Genomic DNA, 23,995 nt, shown 5'->3' with positions numbered 1-23,995 from the left:
TTTTTTCGTTGAGGAGAATAAGCATACCACGAACCTGAAAATTACAGGGATGGATAACACAGATGCTGGAGTTCCAGTAGGATCAAACCTCCTCTCCTCCTGCCCAGTAACACCACACCTCCACTGCCACAACTCTTTGAAGTAACAACAAATTTTCATGCCTGTGACATGAAAGACGTGTTTCCTTCAGTTCACAGTTGGAGTGCTTCACTACCCACCTTGACATACACAGTGGGAACTAAAACATTTATGTGAACTGATGGGGGATATCGGATATTTTTACCAGCGTCGAAATTCTGCATTGTCTTTTTGTGACACTTTAAGGTTAAGAGAGTTTAAAAGGTCAATAATGGTTTCTTCCATGGGGAGGAGAAGGATAGGGAGTACTGATCCTACCACTAACATCATAAGGAGTTTACCAAAAATTGTGACCCACATCACTGCCTCCATGATCCTGGATCTGCTCCACGTCCAACCTTTCAGAGCTTTTATCACTCAGTGTGAGAGTGTGAAACTATTAGTGAGGGTTGAAACGAGTGTAACTCATTTAATTTAAAACTATGAAATCATGTATGTGCAACAACAAATGAATTAAACATGAGGAGAGCTTTTCCTATATTGTATAAATATTCAGTGATGTCCTTTTAGCTTTCAGGAAAAAGCTTCTTTTACTGCACTCTAGATCAGTAGCTCCAATCTTTTTGGCTCATGATCCCTTAAAAGGAAGCAGTATCTACTTGATTGTGACCCGTTCAACCAAAACCTGATTTTTAAAAAATTTATCTGAATAATTTCTTTAAGCGTGAAGAGATCAAAAAATTCAGTAAGAGAAAAAGGCAAATATTAAAGTAAAAAAAACAAAAAAAAAAACAACATTATTTTGTGGAGCAGATACAGTATATGCACTTTGTTTCTGCTTTGATCCAAAGTTGGGGACATCTGCTCTAGATCACACTGTCACCTAAATCCATTTAAATCTGTGTGCATTTCATAACAAGAATAATGTGAAGTGAGGGGTATTTTGCAGTTCACATTATTTGCATTGCCCAGATTTAATAAAAGGCTTTTATTGAAGATAGAGATATTAAACCTACATATAAATACATCTTCCCCTGTGTGGCACTAAATTGAGCTTAAATAAATTGTTTGACCCTGCTATACCTTCAAAGGAAAACCTATTGTTCCAGGGGGAAAATCCCTCAAGATTAAGGGCAAATGCCAGAGATTTGCTTGCTGTTTTATGGTGTTTTGCCAATAAACACTGATGGAAGTTCTGGGACTGAGCGTTTTAAAGAAAAAACAGAATTCTCAAGCAAGTGCAATTTTGTTAAAGTTGTTTTGTTAAAGCTTTAATGTGGATGAAGAATCTCCATATATGGGGGGGTAAGAGGATAGGGATTCTATTGCAGGCCAGCAGAGTCGTTTTCTTTCTGTCGGAGCACACATCTTCTCGTCTGTGTACATGGATGCATCAGGGAGAGTGGACAGGAATGAGTGTCTTGACATTAGCAACTTAATGTGAGTGGTCTGGAATCTTTCTAAATGTTTCGCCGGACAACTGCCAAGGGCTTGATGTTGTAGAGAGGATCTATTTCTGGTGAGGTTCAGAAGGTCAAAGTGGCTCTGAAAGAGATTTTCTCAGAAATAAGTCAAAGACGAGTAAGAAAGGACACTTGTATGTGTAGTTGAAAGCTGGCATTTCATACATCTATGGCTTCAGCCTTCATGGGACCCTTTCCAGGCATCATCACATTAGCAAACACGCAGTATATCAATGTCAGCCCGCTTTGGCAACAGGTGATCTTATTCAGCACTTGAACACATTTTCTTTTCTACTGTTAAATCATCTGCACTGTTTCAACGTCACCATGTTCTGCCCCATTTACTCTCCAAATAATACAACTGCACTCTGTCCGCTGGCACACACACACCTGGCTCCTGGAACACACGGCTACCAGCTGTGTGTGTGTGTGTGTGTGTGTGTGTGTGTGTGTGTGTGTGTGTGTGTTGAAAGGGACGGATACGAGCCTCTCCCTACATCCTTGCCATGCCCACCGAAGCAACTGGTCACCCTTGGCAACAGCAGCGGCGCTACTCTCCCTCCTCCGACGAGAGATGGCAGAGCGGTGCGTATTTACATATTTCACAGTTCGCTGACCAATAGGAATTCATTATCTCAGACAAGCAAAGTGATGGTGTGTGTAAAAGGAGGATTAGGAGTGATGACGCAGGTAAGGAATAAAAATACAGACTGTTAAGAGAAACCAGGGCACCGGACAGATATCCAGAGCATCCACAGGCACTTTAATCTACCAATAAATGGAAGCATGCTATTAAAATAATGTAGGAAACCAAAAAAAAAAGGGCCGAAAGCCTCTCTTTAAAAAATGCGCAGAGCTTTCAAATCTTTTTCACCAAATCCTGCTCACTAAAGCTCTGTAAACATTAAGACATTCATGAACCTCATGTATTTATTTATTTATATATTACAGTGTAGACTGTCTTTCTCTGGATTTTCAATAAGCATTATTTCATAGTAGTATGTAGGCAAAAGCAATTACATCATATATTATGCTTAAATATACAGTGCAGTACCTGTCTGTATTGTATATTTAAGCAAAGGTACAGAGAACGGGCAGGAAAAATAATAAGCCAATTAAGTTTATCCATGTTTACATTTCCCACAGAATGTCCGCCTCTATTAAAAAACACACTGACAGGTTGTGACCTCCGTTCGGTTTTTCCTGCAAGTAACCATAGCAACCACAGAGGAGGCGTACACCTGACTGGAGCTAAACTGAAGAAGTTAGATATCAGACATGACAAAGAAAACATTGAAAGAACTGATCATCTGATAATAATAATGATAACATCTGGACAGAGAACAGTTAAACAGCTACCTAAATGTGTTTGTGATTTTTGAAGTCAAAAGTGATTCTAGTTAACGTTTTCTTGGCTGTGCGGTGTGACAAACAGCTACCTGACACCTGAAGAAATTATCTGAATATCAGGTAATCTAACAGGCAGGTTTGGCAACTTTCAGCTGTGAATATGAGGGTGACAAATGCAACCCGGTCCTTTCCAGTCCTATGGAAAATGATTCACAATTCAGTATTATTGGATGAAATTTTTATGGAAGTGATATCATAAATCTATTACAAATCTGTTGTGCTTTGGTTTGTAAAATAGACAAATTGTGTCACACCATTTCACAATACCAACTATCTTCTGCGTCTGTCTGTCTGTCTCCTCCTGTCACTTTCTTAATCTTGTTGACTCACTCACTCAACCTGTCTGAATAGCTCGATGCAGCGATTGTAGGTGGGATAGAGAGACAGAGAAAACAGACGGAGACAGAGGCAGACTGGTGTGGCTGGTTCTCCAGATCTGTAAACTCCTTGGCTGTTCACACATTGACCTGAGATACCTATTACTGCAGGCAACATCTGCTGTTCCGTTTACAGTATTTTCGATTTTGTCATCAGTTTACATATGACAAAGGTATAATGCAGCGGAGACACACCTACTGTAAGCTTGATATTATCACTAAGTGATGGTTTCGATATGAGTCTGAGTCTCTGGTATGACAATTCAGTACTAGGATGTGTTACATAACCACCATTACCTACTTTATACTCTGATAAAACTCATTTTTTTCAGTTACTTTACAAAAAAAATCTGCATCAAAACAGAAAGTACACACGTGGACACAAAACAATATTTTCAGAGCTTTTTTTTCAGAGAACATATTGCTAGTTGATCTTAAAGCAGTAAATTGGTATTTTTGGACATAACTTCAATCTAACAATGTTAGTTTTCTCTTTTTGTGAAGTTTAAAATAATAACAGTCTCTTTCCATCCATTCAATTTGTCTTGTCTCACTTACAGTACAGCAGCTGTTGCTAGGCAACAGCTCACACCCACATATACACATATTGATACTTACATCCAAACGAGGTAGTCAATGAGAGGACTAAATGTAAATTTAAAAGCAACACTGAAACACTTACATTGAGATAAACACACCCAATAGTTCAGTAACTGTGACTCACAATAATTAACTGTAATGTGATACATGTTGTTGTAAGTGGGGAAAGTATGGAAATGTGTCACTTGTAATGTGTAATTCCCAGCACTGATATCACATACAATGCCAGTTGTTTTTAGTTTATGATACTGATCTCAACTGCAACTTGTCCCACTGCTATCAAAATGAAACCACAAGCCAGAGAAACTCCGCTAACCCTCAGTGTGAAACAAGCCAGAAGCTGACCAATGATGGCAAGCACTGGGAAGCAATGTGCCTCAAGGGAATCAGATTACAACCTTTAAGCACCAACAACTATGGGCAGGTGCACATGCTTCACCTCAGCAATTGTTATAAACTGAATGAAAGCAGCAGGTGACTGCTGAATAAAAGGCAGGTCAGAGAAAAAAAAAAGAGTTTACTATACATTCAGGCAGAAGAGAATGAACAAAAAGATGTGTGTTATAGATACTCGGGCATACCTAAAATACTCTTTCATGCACACCCAATCATGTGAACACACATAAAGGGACTGGCGCAAGTTAAGACCTGCAGTGAGAGGGTGTGTGTGAGCTGTTTTAGCACCATGTGTGGGAAGACAGACAGGAATGGATCTCTCCCCCAGTTTCTCCAAAATGACACAACATGGAGGAGAAAGAAAGACAAGAGGCCACTGACACCAACGTAATGAACAGATCTGGAAACACTGATCACACAAAACGGAGAACAGACCTGCCACCAATTTTATTAATGTTCATTTGTTGATGTTCAACACCTTTATCTTTAGGGTCAAAGCTGTCTAAAACCAGGTTTTGGAGTGTCTAGGTTTTGTGTTTGTGCATATAAACATCATATCCTGTTTTGAGAAACCTAAATATGCAGACTAGCTAAAAATATGATGATAAACAGTGATGGTCTAAATGACACCAATATTTGTTCAGAAACGTGGATAATGTTATGATTAACGCATCACAGCTATAAGAATCATCATCATCATTATCACCATGTTTCATCATCATATTCATGGTATTAAGCAAACATTACATTTTCCCTGCTGCTTGTTAACCTGATTCAAGGAAACATCAGCTTCCTTTGTTAGTGGTGGAATTTTCCAAATAACAGTCTTCATAAGACCATGGGAAAGTGAACCAGGAGGGAAAACGGGAAGTGTCTGAATGTGAGCTGCTTGTCTGTCTCTTCCTGTGACCTTCTGTCTTGGGCCATCCATCACTGAGGTGGGATTTAAACAGCAAATTGGATGCTTGTCTCTCTCAGTCTCTTTCTTTTACTCCACTGTCTGCTTGCTCACTCACAAATCGCTGACTATCTGTTAGTCTGTAGACATACACACAGCATTCAACAAACAGGATACTCTGTGTGTGTGACAGAGAGAGATAGGAAGAGAGAGAGGGAAGCAACAAAACGACAGACATGGAGAACAGAGAGCGAACAGGCAACAGATAGACGCTGACATAGAGAAACACAAGAGAAGACAGAAATACAGTATGATCTAAAAAAAAATCTAACTACCAAGTGCATTCAGTGTCTTTGTCTATAATCAGAATACACATTTGAATCACATTCTGCTCCTTCTCAGTAAAACACTAAATAAAAGGCACTACCACATATGCAGCTCAACACCCTGACATCATTAACAGGGGATCCCTGGCCTAGATGCTGTTAGAATCTTCCCTGCTTGTTTCCCATCGCCCTGCACAGGAGTGTAGCCAGACTGGCACGTGGGCTGAGTGTGGTTACAACCCTCCAGCAGGCAGGCAAGAGGTCGAACAGCTGGATATATGCCCGGGAAAGGAGCTCCGTCCCTGCAGGGAGAGAGTGGACTCCTCTCCCTGCTGCCTATTTGCCAGCCAGGACACTGCTACTGCTGCAAGGCCATCTATTCTCCAGTTAGCGACCACAGAGACTCACTGGGTGACTGCAAGGCCTCCTCTGACAGCAAATGAATAGACTGCACCCAACCTGTGTGCCATGCTGCAATACTCTCACAAATACAGGAGGATCCCACTTACTCCACATAAAGGAGTGCCAATTTCTGCATGTCAAGGGGTTGATTAAAGCATGATATCAGGCCTGGAAATCAAGGAAAATGGGTCTGACTCCTCACTGTGCGTTGCAATAAGTGTCCCTGCTTTAATATGTACTGAGCTAACGTTACAACCCACATCCAGAAATCAGACAATCACACAGGAAACACTAACACACGCATCCCTGCCAGTAAATGCATCACAAAGCAAATAAATGTTTTAATAACCAACCAAAGGATGACAAATGTAAAATTCCAAGAAATATGACTGAAGATCTGAGCAAATTGCCAAAAAAAGGACGAAAAAGGAAAGAAAAACGACATCCTGTTGTTGAACACATGAGCGAATCCAGACATTAAACGCCACATCTTGTATCATTTACCCTGTTGATGCCGCGACAAATTCTGCATAAGCAGAAGCGTTCAGCCCCCGTGTAAAAAAAAAAAAAAATCATGCGTAAAAGAAGGTGTGCCATTTTTGCGCACCCCAGTGATGAGCCTACGAGGAGCAGTCTTACCTGAATCGGGGGGAATCTTTTATACATTCTTCAAAGTCCACCGTCATTTTTGCGTTTTGTCGTGTATTCCCACTTCAGTCTGCCAATGTCATTGCCCGCGGCGGGATGTCGCTTGAACCGTGCGGATGGTGACTGGTGTCCCCTGACGCGCAGCAGTCTGTCGCCCCTCTCCCGGTGGCACCGTGACACAAAATGCGAGCTCAGAGCGCGGCAGGCAGATTACTACTACACACTACCGCCGCTGCTGCCGAGACAGGAGAGAGGCGTAGCTGCACTGTAGAGACTGAAAGAGGAGAGGAGAGCGCCGACTAGTCACAAGCTGCTGTAACAACTCTTGAGAGAGAAAATGAATCATGGGAGGATGAAAGGTGGATTGTTTCTAAAGTTTATTTTCTAAACGTCACGGGCACTCACAATATTAACAATGCAACATTTCAAACAAATATATATAATATGGGTAATGTCATATCATAGCCTATCATATAATACAGAATACTGTAGTATACTACAGCTGTTATAGATAACAGCTGCAAAAACTTCTTAACTAAAATGTATAAATGTGCTGTTTAGGATACATTTTAGCCTACTGGTGATGTTCTTTTGTCTATTTCATTCAAATATAAAAGTTGAAATGAGCAAACTGGAGAATATGACTAATGTTAATACACCCAAACATACTGCTATTTAAAAATGAGTTGTAATCAAACTCAATAGATGATGGAAGCTGAGTAGATAGAGACCAGCAATGATCTTTGAAATGGGTGGGCCACTTGCTCAAAAATGTGGCCCACATTATTCCACATATGTTTCATCTGATGTTTATCTCTCTCTTTTTTCTTTTTCTTTTTCTTTTTGGAAAGTCCTGCATCTGTCCTGTATCTCATATTTTTCGCAGTACATTATAATCAGAATATCAATATTAGTTTCCATGATTGTTTCATAGTGTTTCTAACTGTCTTTAGCCCACTGACCCATCTCCACAAAACCACATGGTCTCTGGCTTCACTGTTGGTTTGGGGGCTGGTCAGAGTCAGCGATGACGACACACATCTCCTCTAAGGGTTATGACGCAATCAAAGAGGGACCGACGAGGGAACAGCTTTCAAAGACTCTTCACCCAAATATCCAGAGGAAAACGTGGAATTTAAGACGACACACCAATTGTAAGATTAGTTCTTCTTCTGTAGTGCGTCCGCTTACCGTACATGTGGACGGTACCGGGACATGTATGCAAAAAGATTAGTAAACATGTTGCTAAAGATGGCAAGCGGCGAGATATCCACATATTCACATTATGTGTGATGTTGTGAATATCGGTGTGGTTCATTAACTGTTTGTGTCGACACACAGGTTGCAGTTGTTTATTTAGACCCTGAGCAGATTGATATATCAACCTGACAAATAAAAAACTACAGCTGGCGTCTTTTCCCCTTCTACTTCCGGACTACAAATACAACTACGAGGCTACTGGGAAATGCGGTTCGTGTTGTCGCTCCAGGCATGTCAGAGACACACATGAACTCCGAACACGACCTCTGTCAAAGTTTGACTCATAACAAAGGATTTTTTTCAGTGTAACGTTTCACGCTTGTAAACGTGAACAATGTGATCCAGAAAACATTTGGAGAGACCATGCACAACCCGGCACGTTACCTCATCTTTTTTCAATACATTGGAACAAAATACAGGTGGGTTACACTGCAGGACAACTGTTTACATTTTAAAATGTGTTCATTATTATTTCTATTACAACTATTGTTATTATTACTCTCTGCAGTGGTGTAGTGAAAGTGCCTCCACAGCAGCAGGGGGGAAAAAAGGGGGTCCAGGACCACTTGGAGGTAACTGAAATCATTACCTTTCACTTACTTTCCCTCCTCCCTCAATTCCCTCCAACAGCAGTTCTTGTCTCGCAAACCATAAAACAAACTAAGTTACTCCTTCTAAAGTTGTTCCAGACTCCTGCAATGCACTGGATCATTTTATTAGTCTGGTGTTGCGATGAATTCCTGGATACTATTCATCATATGGCAGTGGTGGAAGAAGTACTCAGATCCTTTACTTAAGTAAAAGTACCAATAAAACAATGTAAAAAATACTCCATTACAAGTAAAAGCCCGTGAGATGATTAATGGGAGAGGAAAGAAGAAAAAACAAAGTTCTGATACACAAATCTGTTTTCAGTTTTTAGACTTATTCTCTAATCTTTCATTTTTGGTGAAATAGTTGATCGTTTGAACATTTATTGAAATGAAACCATGTGAGAAGTTCAGAAGGAAAAATCACTATTTGTTGCAGCTGTTAACAACTCATAGACATCTGAAATGTGACCCTAACTACACACTGCTTTTTGTAAGACGTCAAAAGCCAAAAAAGTTGGAAACCACTGGTTTCATCTTTAACAGTGTGTTGTATTTTAAAAGCTTGTTATATTATCCATTATGTCAAATCTTCACCTGAAAAGTAACTAAAACTGTCAAATAAATGTAGTGGAGTAGAAAGTACAATATTCCCTCTGAAATGTAGTGGAGTTGAAGTATAAAGTAGCATCAAATGGAAATACAAAAAAGTACAAGTACCTCAAAATTGTACTTAACTACAGTACTTGAATAAATGGAGTTACTTTCCACCACTGTCATATGGATTACAAACATAGACTTGACTAGAGAGAGAGAGAGAGAGAGAGAGAGAGAGAGAGAGAGAGAGTTTTAGCTCCATTCATAAATGCCTGGAGACAGACAGATTGTGTACTTTCCTGACACAGATGGTTAGTTTGTTCTGATCTCACGTAGGATTTACACTTTTGCAGGTAAAACAGCAACAATGTACATAAATGTTGATATATGAAGCCCAACATCCAGCAAATGACTTAACACTAACAAACCCTGAAGGCATAAAGACACGTATTCCTATAACAAATAGTGTAACATCATCCTTTAATTTACTGACAGATACATGGCTGGATGCTGGATAAAGGTTAAATGATGTCTCAAACAAAATTTACCACTGATTCAGGACTGGGTCATTATTGAGCTCTGTCTTTCTTTCTGATATGACTTCTGAGATAAAGAATGATTACAGATAAGATCGTTCTTTTTCAGTGGCTACACTTATGTAAGACTTTCACATGCTTCAGTGGAACAAAACTATAGCTACTGTAGACAACATCACCATCCCACTGGCATCTTAGCATACGTGACTAAAAAAAGTTGGGCAGCTAGTCTTACAGCCAATGATGCCTAATAACCTTTCAAGGAGGCTAATACTCTGTCAATGAACGCCACAAACACACACACACACACACACGACACACACACAACAAAGATATTGATCACACATCAAAATGCCTGACTATTTTACAAGATAATCTAAATTCTATGAGTTACACTACAGATTTTACAATATAATAACACCTAACATTATAATCTCTCTGCCTTTCTCTGTCTGTGTGCAGGATGCGATAAGGAGGCTGAGGCCGCTCAACCCCGTATCCCTGTCGGTCTCCAGCAGGACAGATGCAGGCGTCCACGCCCTCTCTAACTCTGCCCACTTTGATCTCCAACGCAAAAACGATAAGCCGCCGTTTACTGAAGACATTCTGGTTGAGGCCCTCAATTTCCACCTTGGGACAGAACAAATCAGGTGAGCCAGGTTGAAAGTTTAGCATTAGAGGTGACTGGGAAATCTCCCTCATACAGGTCTAAATGTAACGCAGATTTTGTTCTACTGTTACAAGGGCACAGAGTCATGCAGAGTTCACAGCTGGACACATTCGCCGCCACATTCCCCTCAAAATCATTCGCTCAGTTGTGGATTTAATTAATCAGATTGATCCCAAAACCTTTTTTCTTCTGCACGAAAGTGACTTCATTAGTAGTGTTTCACTATTTCGTTGTGCGTCTCAGTCTTACAGTTAACTCACGCAAACAACCAAACATTTTCCTGTCATATAAGATCAGAGAAACTAATATCTTTGTACATTTTATTCAAAAATTAAAACACTGTTCTGTAGACTTGGACTTGTGGCCAGAAATGAACTTTCCTGACACAGATGGTTAGTTAGATTAAGATCAGGAGGACTTTAAATGGTATTGTGGTTGTCTCTGGACTGCTTTGTTAAAACACAGTGGTTTTCCTAAATGTTTTAATTCAGAAAACTGTGTCCTTGTTGCACATAAACAAGTATGACTTCTTATTGCTTTTCTTCTCTTACTGCTGCCTGAATTCCTTCTGAAACTATTAATGCAGTCGACCTGCCACACAGCAGCTCTTTACCATTTCAGCAGTGTTCTCCATGTGGATGCATCTTTGCATCTCGCATGTTTGCAGCTCAAGGGGGCATACGCTGACATCATGTGCATACCGTCTGTCTATGATGAAATAATGTTGACAAGCGCTGTCCGTTTATTCTTGTGGACAAAAATGAAATTGTCTCTTGTGTTTAAGACCTTAAAGTACACAAATAGTAAAACATACATACATTTATTCTGACATTTATACAACAATGTATGTACAGTATGGCCTGAGGACATGCCTCTTGTAGTAAATCAAAAAAACAACAGTAGATCTGTGTGGATATGACTAAGCGTAATGTCAAGTCCAACAGTTATCATATAGCTTTGGTGAAATGTTACCAGTTCACCTGTTGAACATTTAAAGGAAAACCTTTATCTGCACCTCCAGATAGTATTGTATGTACAGTAAGTATTTTAAATCCCGCATGATCCTCTTTAGTCTTTTTCTTATGACTTCTTTCATTCAGACTGCTGTGAGTTATTTAGTCATTAGCTTTATTGTCTGAGAGAAGAGAGAAAGCAGAAGGGGCACAAACAGAGAAGGATGAGTTAATGAGAGAGGATGAGGAAAGACAAAGTTAAAGGGCCAAACATGTGTTGACACAGACAAGAAGAGTGAGAGTGTGAAGCAGAACGAGTCGTTTGGGAGACAGACTGAGAAGAGAAGAGGGAGGAAAAGAGAAGCTCCCAGCATCCCGCTAATCCCTAAACCTGCAGAGAGACGGTTAGAAAGGATTATCCCTGCTCTGCTTTTTGGTCTATAGCATCCATTAATACACACACACACACACACACACACACACACACACACACACACACACACACACACACACACACACACACATCTAGCTGAATGGAAATTACCTTCATGATTAATATGTGAAGCGTCCTGACAAACAAACACTTTTTGCCCTTTGGTGCATTATGTTATAAAGACAAAATGTTTCCAAAATAATCAATTACCGTTAATATTCACACATATAGAAACACACTCTCAATGTTCAGATTGGATACAAGTTTTCTTTATTGATGTGTCATAAAAAAAGCATTTATTTTTTCTCTCAGTGTGTCGTTTTCTGGCAGCACAAACCATCTTTTCACATCTCACTTGGAGGGAAGAGGTAACCAGAAAGAGTTTTTGTTTCAGCAACGATCAGAATATGGCTCCTGGCTCACAGCTTTGGTCTGCTGCCTCTTGAGACAGAGAGCCAAAGCACGATTTCAAGATAGACTGCACACTGTAAAAATATCTCTTCAGCCGGGGTTCACTTGTGTTCTTTGCTGCCTCAATTAGCCTAAAATGAATGGCTCCTTTCCCAAAAGGGGGAAACTGCTGAGTAGCAAAGTGGTGCCACGCCAAACAATGCCCCAGTTCCCAAATGTGTGAGGCCATGCTTTGTACACTGCTTATGAAAATTTTATGTGTGTGTGTGGTTTGGTTTGGGGGCCAGGCAAAGGCTGTCACTTCACATTGGAGCAGGCGCTGAAGGCAGACGCAAGGGTTTCCTCTGCCACGTGTCGCACCCAATCTCCTCCCCTGGAAACATAACCTAGTTTCTCAGATTGTGCACACACACACACACACACACACACACACACACACACACACACATTGATTGATATACATGCACTGTTGTGTACTGAAAAACGAGATGCCTGTGCACATACATGTGATGTGTACATTTGAGCAGTGTTTTTCCCACACCTCTATATACTCCTGCATGCAAACAATGTCCCTACACCTCATCATCTCCTGCTTTCGTAAAACACACAGCACATGCGTGAATGCACTGACTTCATATTCTTTGTACAGGCACAAGCATGTGTGGATGAACACTGTAGGCTGCTGGTGTGCTTTGCGCAGTCACACTTACACTGGCACAGCTGGCTGCAGCTCTTTGTTCTTTCACTTTACAGATGTAAGCATGAAGAATCCCCCACTTGTCACTGTATTATTACTGTATATGACATCTTTGACCTGTTGAAGAGAGAGAGTGTGGAATTTTACTGTATTTATCAGCTGTGAATGTTTGTGTTATGTTGCACAGTTATGATTTTGACCATTTTAAAAGAAAATGCTGCAACAACAACTCTGATCACCCTCTCACTGATGTCGAAGCCTCAATGTTCACTTTTTGTAAAATGTATTTATTTATTTTTTAAGGTTTACATGTAGGCACATTGTATTTAAGAATTCATTATCATTGGTCCATAAAATCACACAATATTTTTGAGGCTTGGACCATTTGGTGATAGTCTAATTATTCTGTAAAACAAGTTTGGTTTTGGGAGCAGCTAGCTTTAACTGACTTAATTAAAAAAAATGAATTGGTTGTTAGATAGATTCAATTTTACTGTTATTGCACACAGTAAGTACCAGAACAATAAAAGGCAGTTTAGCATCCAACCAAATAGAGATGAATTAAGATAAATGAATGTATAGAATGGGGTAGAGACGGTAAACAGGGATGTAGCTGTGATATATACAAAATAAACTAATATACAAAATGTACAGTACAGCTGAATGCTATGTCAGTACTGAAAAATTGAAATATGTGGGCAGAACCAATAAATTGTATATGCAGTTGAAGGTCTATGTGGTTATATTAAATACAGTATAAACAACAAGCATGACATTTAATAATGTAAAAGCTGCTATATACAGTTGAATACGGTCAGAGTTCAAAACAAGCAGTTAAACACAGATGACAGGAAGTGCATAGCTCCTGGGTTCATAATTGATCATAATGTAAACTGTAGTGAAGCAAAAAAGAAAAGATTCAAGGTGTACCGATTAGATTTCCAGAGAAAGCAGCAGTAAACAAGGTATTGAACATGTTTTCAGAATTTTCTTGATCTCCGTAGCAGCAGGTATGATGGTAACTGGCTCCACATTTAAGTGGGTATCAGTTGGATTTCTCATTCAGCCACATTATCACACAAGCTTTGAGCCACGGAAATATTCAGACTATATTTATTGACACGCTTTGTAAATCTGAGATGTTTTATTACCCTGCACAATCTAGTTTATTGTTTCAGCACAAAGTGGATCATATAAAGAGTAATTTAATTACATGTGTAGAACTTTGATCAGAAATGTGACAAAATTGACACTCTTGATTCTACTTCAGTACATCACATAGACCGATGAATTGATTCCCTCTAGTGGATTCAATTAATCAATTAATACATTAATACTTAATACATGATCCACCCCTGCCTCTGTGCTTCTGTGTGCACAGATACACGGGAAGTGTCCAGTGTTAGTCATGCCCCTGCTGCTGGAGCTCCCAGCGTCTGATTCTGTCGTGATGCTAGCTGTGTGAGCATAAGCGCTTGGCTCTTCAGGACTCTTGGCAGCCCTCTTTAGCACTCCGACAAGGGGTGTGCTTTCGTGTAAAAAGCTGCAACGTCGGCATTGTAGACATCGACTTGTGCATTGTATTTATTGCTGGCAATACAAAATGAGAGTATTAACCCCATCTGTGTTTGGGGACTGCTTCAATCTGAGGAAGAAATGAAGCACAGTTTGCAAAAAGGACGCCTTGTTAATTAGTTTTTGTCCAAACATCCACTAGACTTCAATTTTAGCCATGACTCAAGGGATGGGAATGTTGGTTTGTTGGTTGGTCGGCCTACCACTTTGGTCCAGATGGAAATTCTCAACAACTATTGGATAGATTGCCATGAAGTTCGGTATAAATATCCATGGTTCCCAGAGGATGAACCCTAATGACGTTGGTGATCGCCTGACTTTTCCTCTCCCGCGACCTGCTGGTCAAAGTTCTCACTTATCCTGTGAAATATCTCAACATCTACACAACGGATTGGCATCAGATTATGTACAGACGTTCAAGTTTCCCAGGCAATGAATCCTAATAACTTAATAATAATTTTCACCCTGCCAGGATCACCCATGCCCATCGTGTACCTGATGATTTCCACGCCCGTTTCCGTGCCCTGTCTCGGACCTATGTCTACCGGATAGCACTGGGAGTCTCCCACTTCTCTCAGCTTCCCCTCACAGACCGCGACCTGTGCTGGAGCCTCCACCGCACGTGAGTCCCCCCAGTTAATACACCGCCTAGCCCCTCATTCATTCATCTGTCTTTTTATCCTTCATCCTTGTGTGTGTATATCTGTGTGAGTGTGCATTTTGATTTCCTTTCAAAAATAAAAATTGAGCTCAGACTCAAACCCAATCTAACAAGTAGGTTCAGACACACACACACATGCACCACACACACAATCAAACACACCCTCAATAAGCTCATGCCAAGCCTTGCAGAAACAATGGCATGTTAAACACATGAATAATCCACACGTGCCATGCCGGAAACTGCAAATTAGGGCCAGTCAAATAAAGTGTTTTATCTGAGTCGACATCCCAAAAGCAAACAAAGGACAGGAGGAGGAGGAGGAGGGAGAGAAAGGAGACAGGGATAAGGATGGATAGAGCACATAAAGAGAGAAAGAGACAAGACGAAGGCTTCATAGAGATGATGTTCTTTTAGCTGTGATTAGGAGGAGGGAGCGTGAAGAAACACATTTCAGACAGCACACGTACTGTATGAGCATTTGTCTGCTCTCTCCTCTTCACTTTTTTAGGGAAAAGTAGGGCAAGATAAGCTGCGGGCTTATACACATGCAGAACAACACCCACGCACATTACCCTGACTGTGTGTGTTTTTCTTTTTTTTTCCACTCTCTCTTTCGCTTTCCCACCCATTTTTTTTCTCTTCCTTTTTCCATTTCTCCTTCCCTCCCTTCTTTCTCTCTCTCTCTCTCTGGTGTCTTTGCTTCATTATCCCTTCCTCTCTCATTTTCAGCATCCATCTCTTCCACCCCTGAGCGTCTGCCTCAGCAGCCTCTCTCCATTCTCTCTTTGATCTGCCTCTCGCTCGTCATCACACACTACCCCCCCCCCCCCCCCACCCCACCCCATCTCTCCCACTGCAAGAAATATTAATCTCCACTGTTCATTTTACTATTCCATTTAGTCTGCATTTCTTAGAGCAACTATTTTCTAGCTCTGAAACAGGCTCAATGTTTTGAAATCCAGTGATTGTCACACTGCAACAGATTTGTTTTTATTATTGAAAGATGCGTTTCATGATGTAAACGATCACTTCACATTTTCTTTTTTTAATTTATTTATTTTTTATTTACTGTACATTCATATCAGGTTTTCAAACATAACAGAAATATAAACATGGGCTGCTTTTCAATACCCACAGTATAACCCCCAATGAACCCTACACACCCCTGTAGGGTATTATCTATTGATACACTGATAATTATTTTTCAGTTGAAGATAGTAGTAAATAGTACAGTAAAAAAAAAAAACCTGTCACATTTTTTCAAAGCCCAAGTTGACAAGTTGACAACTTCAAATTTCTTATTTTGTCTGACAAACACTCAAAAACCCCACATATTTACTTTACAATGATATAAAAAAGCAGCAAATGCTCACATTTGTGAAGCTCAAACTAGACAATAGTTGGTATTTTTGCTTGATAATTAATTTAATATTGATTTTTATTTAATGTCAACCGACTCCTCAATTAATCAACAAACCATTGATTGTCTGCACTAAATTTAATTCACCGATAACACTTTACAATACATTAAACAAAACTGTAAGTAGTTACTGTGGAATGAATCGATAATGACCTGATAATTGATTAATTGTTAGTAAGCACTTCCCAAATAACTCTGCTCCGAGGACTATACAATAGATAATGATGAGAACAGACTGGTTACTGTCTAGTTACTGTACTAATGAATCATTAGGTAATGATTAGTTCACAATTATCTGTGAATAGATGTGCCGAGCCTTACTGTATAAGTGCTGCTGAGCTGCACAAAACATGAAAGTAGTAACTACTCATTCACTGCTAATTATTTAAACATTAGTTACTATTTTTGCACACCCTCAAATAGCCTACTGATAAGTCACGAAGTAGTCCCTCATTACTTTATCATTAACTTATCATTACTTACACTTTTTGTCGCCCCCAAAGTAAAGTAAGTAAAAAAATCATCCAACAAAACAAGCAAGCAGTTACTGATTTTTTTCAGTTAATTTCTCAATAACAAACCCGAACCAGCAGGATTCTATGAAAAATCTTTTAATCATCATATTCTTAGGACATGTACTTTAATTTCACATCCACGTCATATACTGCACAATAACTAGCGGTACTTTTTGGATTCCACCTGATCCATAGGAAGAATTTTTGTTGGGCCAGTCCTTGAGAGAGTCGTAATGCGCTGCCAGTTTAGGGTAATGCTCTGCAGATATGCAGATAGAAAAGAGAGCTAATGTGACAGAAATGATTAGCTGATTAATCAATTAGTCGATCAACAGAAAATGAATCGTAAACTACGAAAATCGATTAATCGCGTCAGTCATTTTTAAGCAAAAATGTCAAACTTCTTCTGGTTCCAGCTTCTCTAATGTGAAGATTTGCAGCTTTTCTCTGTTTTATATCATTGTAAACTGAACATCTTTGGTTTTGGACTGTTTTTTGGACTAAACAAGTTATTTGAAAATGCCATCTTGGGCTCTAGGAAAATGTGATGGGCTTTAAACATCTTTTGATCAAGCAAGTTGAGACTTAACCCGTAAAGTTAATGAGCTTTTAAGATTCAGTCATTTTTTGCAGTGCTCTGTCACATCTTCATTCATGACTAACTCACTCTCATGCTCAAGATTTCAAATTAGTTCGTTAAGATTTTAATTAGCGAGTCACTCAGCACACTCCTCCCTTTCCCTGCTCACTGTAAATGTCTTTCTCTCCGTCAGATCATACTTAAGCAGACAGAAGCATGAGACTGTAGAAGATCAGAGCACCGGGCCCTCTCTCGCTCTCTCCCTCAAATGAGCCTGTCGTTGACATGTTCTGCTCTCTCACGTGGCATTGTGCTTCAGAAAATTTCATATTATCTAAGTTAGCCCATAAATTATTCTACTTTGAAAGTCGGAACATGGAGACCTTAAAACCTGCTGTACTTAATATATACACTTCATCCCATTTATCTGACCTCACTGGTCACATTCAGGCCAAGTTGCAGTGTCACACTGAGCCTGCAAAAGTTGATTTGGGAAGTTTGTTGACCTCAGCTGCTTACTTTTTTCCTGTTCTTAATTTATTGTTTTTCATGCTCACAGATTAAAAAAAAAAATCTCTTCTTTTTGTCCCTCATTAGGGAGCTAGATTTGGGAGCCATGAACGAGGCTGCCGCCCTGTTTGTTGGGACTCATGACTTCAGCAGCTTCAGGGCGGTCAACGCCGACATGCCTTTTAAAAATCCTGTCAAGACACTGGATGTGGTCAACATACAGCCAGGAAGCTCCTTCGCACATGCACACTTCCACAGGTTAGACTATATTCAAGAGGACTGATCACATTGGCTACCAGCGGTCTATAGATACACCCAGTTAAAAACATTTATCAATGCAGACTGTCATTAATTGCATACTTTTTTGGCCTCTTGGAGGCAACAAGCTGTACATTATCATCTTATAAGGATGTAATGACCTGCCTGCTGCTGCTGGAAACAAGTTTGATGAGAGTTTGGAGACTGAACCAAAACTGTAAAGTTGCAGGCTGTAAAACCAAAACAATGAGTTAAAAGACACTAAAACGTTCCAGAGAGCTGAGTAGAACTGTCTCAGATGATAATTCTCTGTGGGTTCGACACTATGAGTGATCCTTTTCATATTATGCATATTCATGATCCATCGTTAATGTGAAATTCTCGTCAGTGCAGCTTTTGGATGAAATAATAAGAATATTTTAGGAAGCTTCTCAAATTCTAAATAATTTTATTTCTTTTAAAAAAATGATGCAGAAAAGGCAAAAGACTCACCTGGCACTGCATAGACTGGGTTCAGTTCCAAGACAACAATCCCTTTTGCTGGTTTGTGTGTTTCAACAAACACAATTGGCTGAGTTTGCAGGTGGTTAACCTTTCAGGCTTTAATTTCTTAGCTCTGCTTCAGTGAACCCCTGCTGGTCAGTTAGGGGTGCCTGCAGCGACGAAATGAAATTGAGGGGGATGAGCATGAACCTCTGAGCCCATTGTGCCCTCTGGGTGAAGCTTATTGCTGGCAGGTGAAGTGGCAGGCTGTCACAGAGGTAGCATGTGGCTGTCTGCAGCCTGCCAGAGCCAACAGTGATGTTGGCAGCAACACAGTGACAGGGGAACTGATTGAAGAAAAAGGCCAGGAAAGTAAAGAAATTATGCATGTGCTCTTGCACTCCCGGATAGATCTTGTGTTTCTCAATCTTGCATCAACTTAAACTTAGGAAGGTGGCCAAGGTTTTGAATCATTTACAGTCACTCCACTCAGCCAACGCTGCATATACGGCCTAGAAAATCTCCCTTCCCGAACGTCTGTTAGACTCAGTGGTATGTTTGATGTGATATTTGGGGAAATCAGGTCAGACAGACTGTGATCTAGACTCCAAACTAACTAATCTTTTCCAAATGTTGACAAACTGAAGTTTCTGTGTGAACTAAATCATACACATTTCAGAACAGCCTGTCCTTTATTTACTCAAGTTATATTTAGATTCACATCCTGATTCGTGCTATTAGTCAAGATAACACATCTAACTGTCACGCATGTTAGATCATACAGGTAGACGCACTCTTGTTTGAGTTAATTAAGGTGCTGTGTTTGTGGTTGTATCTGATGTGGGTTTAAATACTTTATACAATGAGGATCCAACATAATCCATCACAGAGATGGAGGGGGAGGAGGGGTTGGGAGAGGGAGAAAGGGCCATGTGGGCTTTGAGAGATTACAGGTCCACAGGGGTCGCTCTGCATGCCAAATACCACTTTCATGGGCATTAATTATTTGCCCTGAAAATATGGTGCACAATATGGACATGGGCAGACTGTTAGCAGTTCTCAGAGTAAATGTCACATAGTCCCTGAACCCCAACACGTGTGGTGCATTAACAAGCTGTGAGCATCAGGGTTACAGATCTGTAACAAATTTCATAACATTTGTGTTCCATGGTGGCATTTTCACCTAACAAAAACCTTTCCCCTCTTTTATTCTCTGCAGATTTTATGAGGTCATGAATGGCCCAATGTGGGCTAACTTTAGTCTCAGTCACGTTTTGGTCCTATAGAAAGTCTGCAGTTGTTGAGTTGTGTCGTTATTTTTTCATGAGGGTCACTATTCTAAGTAACGGTGATAAAACGAGAAGAAACTGAGCGGTGAATTATTGAAAAGCCAAACGTTGAACTAAATTTTTGATCCTAAAACAGGGAGCTGTGGTATCTGAGGCTGAGTTGTCTGGTCTCTGCTCAACATGACAAAAATGAAATCCCCCCCCCCAACTCGTCCCAGAAATGGTTGATCTCATTGTCATACATAAGTGAACAGCACTCTTATTTCAAAGCAAGCAGTGTTCACTTCTGGTCGGGATTTATTGTAAATTTTATCTGCTACTGGAAAAAAACATTCTGCCTGCTAGTGATACAATACAAGTAGGATGTGGAGGATTTTTGGGATGCAGATGTTCCACGTTATACCAGATACATGTACAGTACAGTAGAAATTACATTATTTTATTCTACTAGCTTCCTCATTTAGAATAAAAAGTGACATTCTTGCCGACCACTTTATTTACCAAACATCAAATAGTCTTCTATTTTGAGGTATTTTTCTATCTAAAGGTGCATTTTAACTTTTAAATTAAAATGTCCCAAAATGTGAAAAGTATCTATCATAATTTCCTAGAGCCCAAGGTGGTGTCTTCATGCTGATGGTTAGCCATGCTAACAGCGTGGCTCTATGGATGGAAATGTTGGTCTGTTGACTCACCACTTTGGTCCAGACTGAAATATCTCAAAAATGAAATTGTTTACAGACACTCATGGTCCTTCCTCCAGTGCCATTATGAGGTTAAAAGTATGTGTCCAGTAATGTTTGATTTCCTTTTCAAGGATCAAACTTGTTGCCAGTTAATTTTCTGATGAACTGATTGTTTATTTTGAGCAGAATTAGCTACTCACAATAGTTCTGTATATAGACAGGAAAGAAAAAATGCTGATGTATGACACACTAGATTTTTTTCTATCTGTGGTTACCGTGTGTAAATGGACTGCATTTATATAGCGCCTCTCAAGTATTCCGACCACTCAAAGCACTTTACATTACACAGGTTCACACACAGGTTCGTACACTGATGGCAGAGGCTGTGTTTCTAACACTCATTCACACACAAACTCACACACTAATGGCACAGCCTTCAGGGTCTTGCCCAAAGACACTTCGACATGTGGACTGGAGAAGCCGGGGACTGAACCACCGATCTTCCGATTAGTGGATGACCTGCTCTACCTCCTGAGCCACAGTCGCTGTGTGTCTCTCCAAGAAGTAGCCAGACAACACAGATGCACATATGAGACACAGCCTCATCCATATCCAAAGATAGTGTCCCTCATACAGAGTCCAGGAGCTAACAGTCCTGCTGTATAAATCTGTCTGCACTCCTTACATGTCAAATGTAATCAGACAGCAAGCGCTGAGTTAAATTTGCATTTGACCCAATTCTTACCATGTGCCTGTTTGCTCAATATCCCCCCACCCAAAATATAAAGTCAGTCAGATTTGGGGGAAAAGGGACTGGTGTGACTTAAATGCTGAAACAACATACTGAATGTCAAATTGCAAAAGAAACAAATTCATATTTTCTATGGCATTACACATAATCCAGTTGGGCCTAAGCTGCAGTGGCCTATTCAGCATGTGACATTTAAACAAATCTGTGCACGAGGAGTGTCCCAGGCTCCATCTGATGTCTGGCATAAGCATGAATGTCACATCAGCCTCCAACTCTGTCCATACGGTCGGGGAAAGTCTTGAAATGTCTAACAAAAGAGAGATAAAGGAGAGACGCGTCTTAACACATAATGGTGCGAGACAGGAGCCCATTTCAGTTAAAATAAATAATTCACTTGCAGAGCCTGGTCCAGTGAAACACATTTTTTGAAGAAAAGTGTTTTGGTGTATTTTATTCATATATTTCTGTTTTTTTCCCCCTGAGTGTTATGCGTAGAACAGAAATAAGTCAATTGGTGTCATTTTGATCCACACTCTTCCTATATACTTGTCCTTATGAGACTAGTAATCATCAGTAAGATCTGACAGCCATTCAAGATATTGTTTTGCTTCTGAAATGACAATTAAGCCCTTGTGGCACTATTTAACCTTTCTTTAGTATGGCACATTCAGTCAGTGCTGTCAAATAGACTGTCATGCCTGCTGGACTTGACGTTAATAATGTAATGTGTTATTAAATGGGCTCCGAATAAGCCTTTAAACATTTGTGCACCTATTGCCCAATATAGAGACAAAATGATGCATGTGCAATTCTTATACTGTATTATTTTTTTTTTATATTATGTATCATTTGTGCTAATTTAAAAAATGTGTCTCTTTCAGGGAGATGCCGCTCTGGGAACTGACTTTTAGGAGTAGATCTTTCCTCTACAAGCAGGTACGTTCCTTCTCAATGTCTTCAATTTCTTCTGATATACCTCCTGTTAAGGTGTGCATGTGTGATTGTGTAAAATTCATGATGTTTATATAGCACCATCTGCTGGTGACTGAAAAATATGGCTCATAATTAAAGATCCTTCAACCAAAAAAAAGTGACCAGTAAAATGTCCAAGATGCTGTCTTTTGTGATACTTTCAGTAATATCAGTGTAAAAATTGTCGCTCCAGGTGCGGAGGATGACAGGGGCCCTTGTGGCAGTGGGCCAGGGGAGGCTCTCGGTTCCACAGCTGAAAGAGATCATGGAGGCTCGGGACTCTTTGGCCTACCCACAGGGCCTAGTTGCTCCAGCCCGTGGCCTCTTCCTCACTAAGGTGGACTACAGAGAGACAGGTGAGTGAGGGCTGAATGAAAACAAGTAAGAAGGATTCCAACTAAAACTACATCTGGAAAACCCCCAAAATCTAAAAAAAACCCCCCCAAAAATAGCTGTTTAAATTTACACTGTATACAATGACAAACGTTCTCAGTATCACATCCTCATATTGTATCGTATTATACTGGTCTTTTTCCATCCATTATAAATCATAATGTATCTGTATGACTCATTTGATGTGTTGGGTGAGTTGAGGCAGCTGTGGATTGAATGTCATTAATAAGTAACAATTAAGCGATACCAAGGCTTGCCTCCAGAGATACGATAACAAGTAAAATCTGAGGAGTTGCAGTATGATTAGTGGGATACGGAAGACAAAAAAAACAAAAAACTATTTGTTTTCAAATTTTTTTCTTTCTTCTGGATAGTTTTACCACTCCAGCCCTCTAAAAACTTTAAATTATACAGACAAAACTTCTTCTTTGGTTGAGCATTTAACAGACCAGTAACTTAAATACACCTGTTTGGATATACATATATTGTTGGTTGCATACAAGCATACAGAGTAGTCTTTTCTTTAGTTTACACTCTCAGTGAGGTTTTGATTGAATTCAGACGTCATTTTTGAGGCTCTAGTTGAAGTGACTATTTGTTCCTGTCATTGAGCCTGTGTCGGCAACAAAAAAATGTTTGCCAGCACAGTTTCCTCAATTTACCATGTAGTCACAATGTCTGAGACCAGCACCTTTGACTCATTGAGAATTTGGTTTCTATGGAACTTTTAGTTTCTTGTTAGCATAAGGACAATTGTCAGATAAAGCTGATACATCCGGCTAACTAGAATTCCTGTCAATGTGACTCCCTTATGTACACAAGCTACCCGTATACTGGGGAAATGTGATTGCGTTATTCCAGAGTAAAACCTTCTTTAAGCGTCACTCTTCTTGTATTAGCACATGTTTTTATTTCTGTCTGCTCAGACCTGCAGCTTTCACAGCAGACGTCGGAGCAGCAGCTTCCCTCCAGTGGAAACTCAGAGGATTAATCGGACTTGAACAAGTTCATTCATGTTTATGTACTTTCATGCAGCTGTATACAATGAATGTAATAAAGTTTTTGTATTTATATGTTTCTTTTCTGGCTACAAAAGGCAGCTTGTGGTCTTATTGAGTGTAACAAATCTATTTCCACACTTGCACAAATAAGCA

General features: G+C 39.9%; 2 protein-coding genes across 8 annotated transcripts in view; one reads left to right on the top strand and one right to left on the bottom strand.

The window, feature by feature from the left end:
* The window catches only part of acap3b (ArfGAP with coiled-coil, ankyrin repeat and PH domains 3b), a 63,002-nt gene extending 56,041 nt beyond the window's left edge, over positions 1–6,961 (bottom strand). Inside the window, exon 1 of one of the 6 annotated variants that reach the window (XM_067587819.1) lies at positions 6,590–6,961. In XM_067587819.1, coding sequence (XP_067443920.1) covers positions 6,590–6,636 — 47 coding nt within the window. In that variant the 5' untranslated portion in view covers positions 6,637–6,961. The remainder of the gene's footprint in view (positions 1–6,589) is intronic. The other 5 variants (XM_067587821.1, XM_067587817.1, XM_067587820.1 and 2 more) reach the window with 5 other exon arrangements.
* Positions 6,962–7,435: 474 nt separating this feature from the next.
* Positions 7,436–23,912, top strand: pusl1 (pseudouridine synthase like 1). Of its 2 annotated transcripts, XM_067587815.1 has the most exons (9): positions 7,437–7,752; positions 7,940–8,277; positions 8,367–8,430; positions 10,044–10,231; positions 14,793–14,942; positions 18,097–18,267; positions 22,358–22,412; positions 22,642–22,804; positions 23,768–23,912. In XM_067587815.1, the coding sequence occupies exons 2-9, from the start codon at positions 8,222–8,224 to the stop codon at positions 23,830–23,832; spliced, it is 912 nt and encodes a 303-aa protein (XP_067443916.1). In that variant the 5' UTR covers positions 7,437–7,752; positions 7,940–8,221; the 3' UTR covers positions 23,833–23,912. The 2 variants fall into 2 exon arrangements, with proteins under 2 accessions (XP_067443917.1, XP_067443916.1); XM_067587816.1 differs by lacking the exon at positions 18,097–18,267 and having other exon boundaries at positions 7,436–8,277.
* Positions 23,913–23,995: the final 83 nt, after the last annotated feature.

Source organism: Thunnus thynnus, chromosome 4, assembly GCF_963924715.1.
Source record: "Thunnus thynnus chromosome 4, fThuThy2.1, whole genome shotgun sequence".
Taxonomy (NCBI): domain Eukaryota; kingdom Metazoa; phylum Chordata; class Actinopteri; order Scombriformes; family Scombridae; genus Thunnus; species Thunnus thynnus.
The sequence above is the reverse complement of the archived record's forward strand: the minus strand, read 5'-3'. Positions and strand labels throughout refer to the sequence as shown.

Excerpts from the sequence above, each read along its gene's own strand:
- pusl1 (XM_067587815.1), top strand. The coding sequence starts at position 8,222 with ATGCACAACCCGGCACGTTACCTCATCTTTTTTCAATACATTGGAACA. Across the intron at positions 8,431-10,043 it reads GGGTCCAGGACCACTTGGAG|GATGCGATAAGGAGGCTGAG; the intron begins GTAACTGAAATC and ends GTCTGTGTGCAG. Across the intron at positions 22,805-23,767 it reads GGTGGACTACAGAGAGACAG|ACCTGCAGCTTTCACAGCAG; the intron begins GTGAGTGAGGGC and ends CTGTCTGCTCAG.